The sequence below is a fragment of the Juglans regia genome, chromosome 1 (genome assembly GCF_001411555.2).
Source record: "Juglans regia cultivar Chandler chromosome 1, Walnut 2.0, whole genome shotgun sequence".
Classification (NCBI taxonomy): domain Eukaryota; kingdom Viridiplantae; phylum Streptophyta; class Magnoliopsida; order Fagales; family Juglandaceae; genus Juglans; species Juglans regia.
Genome location: NC_049901.1, coordinates 3,432,495 through 3,440,271, shown reverse-complemented (window position 1 = coordinate 3,440,271; position 7,777 = coordinate 3,432,495). Strand labels below are relative to the sequence as shown.

At 35.8% G+C, this 7,777-nt stretch overlaps 1 protein-coding gene across 1 annotated transcript; it reads left to right on the top strand.

Moving 5' to 3' along the window:
* On the top strand, positions 1–6,248 carry LOC109007253 (isocitrate dehydrogenase [NADP]). Its single transcript, XM_018986850.2, has 15 exons — positions 1–471; positions 861–904; positions 1,029–1,138; positions 1,968–2,005; positions 2,243–2,320; positions 3,068–3,121; positions 3,207–3,308; positions 3,389–3,477; positions 3,562–3,665; positions 3,806–3,874; positions 3,965–4,080; positions 4,834–4,868; positions 4,959–5,101; positions 5,451–5,573; positions 5,946–6,248. Exons 1-15 carry the CDS (start codon positions 177–179, stop codon positions 6,037–6,039), a joined length of 1,494 nt encoding a protein of 497 aa, XP_018842395.1. The 5' UTR covers positions 1–176; the 3' UTR covers positions 6,040–6,248.
* The last annotated feature ends 1,529 nt before the right edge of the window (positions 6,249–7,777 follow it).

The window sequence follows — 7,777 nt, the reverse complement described above, 5'->3', positions numbered from 1 at the left end:
TACGCTGTTTTTCGATTTCATTACATTAGCTCAGATATTGTCTCCACCGCACTACAGTAGCGCCATTCACTATTCGGGCTGACAAACAGCCAAAGCCTCGACTCTTGAACCCCGAGCAACGCGTCCCTCTCGCTCTCGCGTATATAAAACGGTCCCCCTAAAACTAAAATCCCCGAATGCTTAGCCTGAGAGCGACGCCATCCCGTTTGAGCGCCATGTCCAGCGCTAAAATTTTAACCTCGTCTTCATCGTCGGTGTCGGCGTCTATGGCCCCGAGAAACCCTAGACTGCAATCGCAACTCTATTCGAGTAGTCCGAGACTCTTCGATGGACTTCTACGTGGGAACAGTGTTTCGTTCGCTTGTTCTCCCTTTTCTTCTTCTCGCTGCGCTCATGCCTCGCTGCGGTGCTACTCGTCTTCGGCTGGATTTGATAGAATTCGGGTGCAGAATCCTATTGTGGAAATGGACGGTAAGTTCATTTAAACCCATGTTGTTTACTTGTTCAGCGGGTGCTCTGTTTTGGTCGCGAAAAGCATAGAGGAAAATGAAAGCGAAACGAAGTTTTTGAATAATATGAAATCACATCTTACTTCTTTTTGCTCGCGAAAATGAGAAACTCAATCCAATACATGCTAGTATCTGGAACGTTCGGAGTATATAAATGGCTGGGCCGATATTTGATTGTGAATGTCCTTGTTTTATAAATGCCCGGTACTATTTGATCGTCTTGGATTCCTTGTTTCTTTTTCAATAGTGTTTTCCGCAACCAAATGGAACATTTGTTGTTTCATTACGTGTCCCCTTCTGAAGCAGTTTTTATTATTGTGCGTGATTTTGTTATATCTTCTGTGCTATTAGGCGACGAAATGGCAAGGATCATGTGGAGAACGATAAAAGACAAAGTATGTATTTTCCTTTTGACTGATTTCCTTTTTTCTAATGGACTTGTAGATGCATCTTGATTTGGTTTTTTGGGAAATTCTGGTTTTCTGTTGCAACTTGTAACTCATTAAAAATCTATTGCAGCTTATATTTCCATATTTGGATTTGGATATAAAGTACTTTGATTTGGGAATTTTGAACCGCGATGCAACGGATGACAGAGTTACCATAGAAAGTGCCGAAGCGGCTCTTAAGTAAGTGATTGGGCCGGAAATATGTTAAAATGCGTGTGTTGTGGTAAAGTGAGTTGGATTTTATACCTCTTTTTTTTTTTTTCCTTTTCTTCTATAATATGAAAAGGAGAGGGCATTATAAGCTTATTGTGTTCACCAAACAGAATTATAACAAATTCATTGGGTGATACAAGAATATGGGGATAAATAATTGGGTAGTGTCAGTATCATAGCCACTAGTTTATTGGTACATAATATGGATTTTTTATATTTTTATGTTTATAGATTGCAATTGTCAATGCTAATGAATATAAAAGGCTTTAAGAATAGGAGGCAAATGCCATGTGAAAGTGGTCATAGGTGGGTAACTGATCAGAATGTCTGTTTAGTTCACCTGGTTACTGAATTATAATCATATGTGGTTCTTGTCACCAGAAGAAGTCATGTAAAGGAATATGCCACTTTAATTTTGGTTTAGCCGTTTGCTGGTTGAAATCATAGTGATCAAGGGTGGATGACGGGCGAGCTTAAAGATCAGGTTTTCTGAAAGCTGGTGTTACAGAGTGTTGTTGCATCTTAATTAAAGTACGTGTATTGAAATTGGCATAGATAAATTTTCATGGTGGTGGGAAAAAAACTTTAAGTAACATGTTTATACTAGCTGCTCTTTTTGAATTCTTTAAAGGTTCATGGAATGCTTTTCTCAATGCACAAAACAAAAGCAAATCAAAATGCAAATGCGTACACTTTATTTGAATTTACTGTTTCTTAGTTCACCTTGACGTCTAAAGTCTTAACGATATCTGAGACATTTTTTCTATATTTCATTTTAACCATATACGTACTGCAGGTACAATGTTGCAGTAAAGTGTGCTACAATTACTCCTGGTTAGTTATTCCTCATTTTCTCCATCATCCATTCTTTTCACCAGGAAATGTTGTTTTATAGACATGTTGACCTTGCTGGTCTGTGTTTTATAGACATGTTGACCTTTCTGGTCCATATAATGATTATGGTTATCAAGTACATAAGAAGTTGGTGGTGCTCTTGCTGCTTAAACATGGGTATGATTTTGTTTTGAGTCACAGAGAATTATTAGCATTTTGCAATGCAATATTTTGCAGATGAGACCAGAGTCAAAGAATTTGGGCTGAAGGCTATGTGGAGGAGTCCCAATGGCACAATTCGAAACATCTTAAATGGTTTGTGTTTGATAAATTGTATTTTCCCTCATAGAAAGAAAGGGTATAAATGCATTTGGTTCTGTTATTTAGTCATTTATCAAATAAATTGGGTTCTCTCTCTCTCTCTCTCTCTGGTATCAGATAGTTTGGCATGCTTGACTTACATGAGATGTTTGTCGTGACAACGTTTCCTTCAATGGGAAAATCTGGTCTTGATTAAGTATAGGCAGATACTGTCCTAGTTACATACCGACTTATCGAAAAAGCTGTCTTCGTTACATACAAAGTTTTTTTTTTTTTAATTTATTAAAAGTATCTGCTATCTTTTAAATTAAATTACTAAACTGTAATTCTATTTCTAGTTACTAGGGTGTCATATGAAGTTTCTCTGATGTTCTTAGCACAATCAACTGTCCCAAAAAAGGAGGTAACATTCTGTTAGTGATAGTGGAATCTTAATGTTGCCAAATAGATGGAATTGCCAAAACTAGCAGTTGTCCCAGCTTTAAGTGACCTATCATGGATGATACAGGTTATTTGTTTGAATGCTTTCAACCTAGACACCTGAAAGATATATGTTAGTTGTTACAAATAAACATGTGCGCATGCAAAAATTTTCTCATGTTTTCTTTCCTGTTTATATTTCTTTCTTTTTTCCCGTTACACTTTTTCACACTTCTGTTTTTTTTTTTTTTTTGGGGGGGGGGGGGGGATTTAAAAGAGATGTGTTGAAGTGAGGTACTGAAGGGTTGCTGACTTCTATAGGTACTGTTTTTCGTGAACCCATCCTATGCCGTAACATTCCCAGAATTGTTCCCGGTAAAGTTCTGTCTTTCATAATATTGAATGCAAGATTAAATAAAAAAAAATCAAAGGCTGTTCAGCGCTTATATTCAATTTACAGGTTGGAAGAAACCCATATGTATTGGTAGGCATGCATATGGCGATCAGTATCGTGCCACGGATACAGTCATTGAAGGGCCAGGAAAGCTTAAAATGGTTTTTGGTATGCTAATTTTACTTTTCTGTTCATATATGAGCTGAAAAGCTTTTGTTGTCCCCTTATCTGTCTGTTTTTATCCTCAGTCCCTGAAGATGGGAGCACACCAGTGGAGCTTGACGTTTTTAATTTTAAAGGACCGGGAGTAGCACTTGCTATGTATAATATTGACGAGGTTTGTCTAATCATATTTCAATTCTTTAATATGCATTTCAGTACGTTGATTATGCATTTTTGACAAAATTGTGTGAATCGTCAGTCTATTCGAGCTTTTGCCGAGTCGTCCATGTCACTGGCATATGCAAAGAAGTGGCCTCTTTATTTGAGCACCAAAAATACCATTCTGAAGAAATACGATGGCAGGTAGTTGTTGCATTATCTGTTCCATTAGCTGTGCTTCTTTCCCTAAATTCATCTGAACCTTAGACATTCGCTAGCATATTCTTTCAACCTTTCATGATTATCTGTATAGCGCAATGTTCACAGTTTTAGAACTATTGCAGGTTTAAGGACATATTCCAGGAGGCATACGAGAAGAAATGGAAGCAAAAGTTTGAAGAGAATTCAATATGGTTTGTTTTTGTCCACTGTAAAGTATGATGTTCTATTTCCATGCTCAGCATATTTTCAAATAGTTTACTGAAGGGCTATGTTGCTTTAAGGTATGAACATCGGTTGATAGATGACATGGTTGCTTATGCACTAAAAAGCGAAGGAGGATATGTCTGGGCTTGCAAAAATTACGATGGAGATGTGCAGAGCGATTTACTTGCTCAAGGTGCTGCCAAGAGCTTATTCTGACTTTTGTTGGGTTGGCTATAAATATTTTTGACATTTCTTGTGGCCATGGCTATATTATGTGCTTATGATAATGAAGTTTACTAGTTCAAGTATCTTCTCTTAAATGGGTGATTGGTTAAGAAATAGTATGACTAAATGGTTATGAACTAGGGATTAGAACGTTTACATTTGGAAAAAGAACACTTCCATTGAGTTTCTATTTTTTAAAATTATACTAGTGGTTTTGGGAGATTTGTCTGTTCATATGTATTTATGCAAACATGTATTTGCAATGCCCTTTAGAATTTATATATTTCTTGTGCTTTTTTTCCCGTATTTTATGAAGATTTGATATTGAAAAAGTCGGGTTTGCACAATTAGTCAACCATCAGCGCACCATCCATCCTAGGAGAGCAGAATTTAGTTAAAAAGTCTTTCTAAGCTCATAAAAGTTTTCATATCCGGCAAGAAGTGCACCCTTAGTGTACGACTCTTCTGGTGTGTACATTGAGAAGCCAAGATAGATGCTAAAGCTGGCCCTAGTCTGATACAAAGTAAGAAACTTTGTTGCTCAATCATACATGATATAGTTCTCTTTATGCGCTGAGTATTAAGGAAGTTCTTGAGTACAATGCGAACTCTTGATAAAATATATAAATGGACTCCTCTTTATTAATATGAATGACCCCGTAAAGCGTTTGCAAGTGAAGTGCATTTAGTGAAACTGTCTGAACGTGTTTCTTTGATGCAGGATTTGGTTCCTTGGGCCTTATGGCTTCTGTGCTGGTTTGTATCAGATTTCTATTGCTGTTATTAATGTTCCCTGTATTCGGATCTTAGGATTATGCAAAATCTTAATAACTACAATTTGTGCAGTTATCCTCCGATGGGAAGACACTAGAAGCTGAGGCCGCTCATGGGACAGTAACTCGCCATTTTCGATTACATCAGAAGGGGCAAGAAACCAGTACAAACAGTATTGCCTCAATATTTGCATGGACACGGGGACTAGAACATAGGTCAGTTTTCTGTTTAAATTAAATCGATGTTACATCTATCACTTTAAAAATACCATCCTAGCAATTTCATTTCCAAATAAAAACATTGTCACGTGTTCTGACTTTACTGAGGCTCTTCACCATTATATTGGGTTCATATTCACATATGCATAGAGTTTATTATTTCTTTCTCCCCCTTTCAAAATATGTTCAAAGCATTTATGTTAGCCTGTAAGTTATTGAGCCTTGGTCATATATGTAAATAGATAGGTGACACTTTACAGTTTGATAATTTTAAGTTTGATTTTTTATATATTTATTTTTACCCTATTGATTCTACCATTGGATTCTTTTCTCTCCCTTTTCTTAGGGCCAAGTTAGATAAAGATGAAAGGTTGCAGGATTTTGTTCACAAGTTGGAGACTGCATGCGTTGGGACTGTGGAGACAGGAAAAATGACCAAGGATCTTGCAATTTTGATCCACGGATCCAAGTATGTTCCCTCTATTATGCGATGCCCATAATTATGTTTTTGGAATCAATTCTACAACACTATTTCACGATTCACATAACTATAAAATGAAGTTATAAATTAATATGAGGAATGAAATGAGTCTTGCCGTAATTGTTATAGATAAACTTGGTTTAAGGACTTGAGTTGCCTGAATGATTAGTTCTTTCAGAACTTTGGCACATCTCTCAAATCTGGATTGCTACTAATTTTTTGGCACGTCTACAACTGTGGATATCTACTAATTATATTTAACGGTTTAGTTTTGGAAGTCAGATTTTTGTAGAACTGAATATTGACGAGTAGATTGGTACCCGTAATTCTTAATTACTGAAAGGATATTGCTGTCTTCAGGGTATCGAAAGAGTATTATTTGAACACGGAAGAATTTATTGATGCTGTTGCACAAAATCTCGAGGGCAAGCTTCGAGAACCTGCTGTGGTTTAAATAAACGAACATGACCCTATGAGATGGTCATTCAGGAAATCAATCCCCAAGGCAAGAAAGAATTTTTTGAGGTTTGGGTTTTAGACTTACAAGGGGAATAGCTTTCTATCTTATTTATATTTTAATAAAAGTCCCAGTGCTTCAAACTAGTTTTACATTGGCAATAAGTTCTGTGTTCAATGGAAATTTATGGTTTGAAGTTCTGGCCACCCGGATTTTTGTTTCTGTATGGTATTCTTCCTGTTTCATGACTGGAAAGTGGTGGACCGAATTCCTACTATTTCCCAGCTGGGTTCTTGACCCGTCATCCTCTTCCAATTGGCGGTAATGGTTCCAACACCATTGTAAAATCTTATCCGCAGGTGCGGGTTAAACGGGTTTGAGTGTGAAATAGGTAGATACTTTATATATGAATAATGATAAATATTAAGGATGACAATATGTGACAGACTCATTAATTAAATACGAACACGATGCGATAATAATGGGATTGAGTTTAGTCTTAATGGGGTCGGGTAAAAAACGGATTGATTTGTTAAGATACGATTGCTTACCGGTTGATAATGGGTCAACCCATTATGATCCGTTAAAAAAGTTAAAGTTACAATTATACTTTTATACCTAAAAGTAAAATTGTTGAGATTTTAATTTCAATATTTTTATTGTTTGGATTGTAATTTTGAAGTTGAAGTTAGTTTTATATTTTTTTTTATAGATATTGTGATTTTAACATTTATATAAAATTATGCTAAACGTAATCAGGTCGAATGGGTTGAAATGGGTCGGTTCATGTTAACATATTTCATAGTATTCATTAACGCATCAAAACGGGTTGACACGATCCGTTATATTAATGGGTCTTGTTAGACTTTTAGATTTTGACACGATAAGTTTAATGGGCCGGGTTATGGTTGACCCATATAATATAATATATATACTTTAACACGATACGAACACGATCTGTTAACACGATTTGATACTCCTAATAAATATAAAAAAATTTTCATTTCTTTTTAGATTTTATTTTAATTTTTATTGATTATGTAAAATTTAAAATTTCGATAAGAAAAATATTTAGGCCTTGTTTGGAGAATGAGTTTATCTTAGCTCATTTAATCTCATATGATCATTATAATTTTTTCAAACTTTCAAACAAAATGAAAATGTAACAAACAATTTAACTTTTTTAAAATTATTGAGTTTTTTTTTTTGATAAGTAAGAGATAAATTTTATTGATGTGAATGAAATAGGCATGTACCTAGTACACAGGAAGTATACAGTTGAACACCTAAATACATTCTATGAGCGATGAACTAAAGATAATAATTCATAAATATCATCCCCATTTAATACAATAGCTAAAAACCAAAGCAATAAAGTATGCCGAAAAGAATTCTTCAGCTCCATCATTGTTCGTTCCTTGTCTTCAAAGCAACGCATATTCCTTTCTGTCCAAATACACCACATAATACACAACGGAATCATTCTCCAAACTGTTACCACTTGATGACTGCCCTGCAATTTTCTCCAACAACCCATAAACTCCACCACTCTCCTAGGCATTACCCAAGCCACACCGACCCGTCGAAAAATCTCATCCCATAACCCTCTTGCTACAGCACAATGCAGTAAAAGATGATCTACCAATTCTCCATTCTTTCTACACATGTAACACCAATCCAGCACAACACATCCTCTCTTCCTCAAATTGTCCGTGGTCAAGATCTTCCCAAAGAC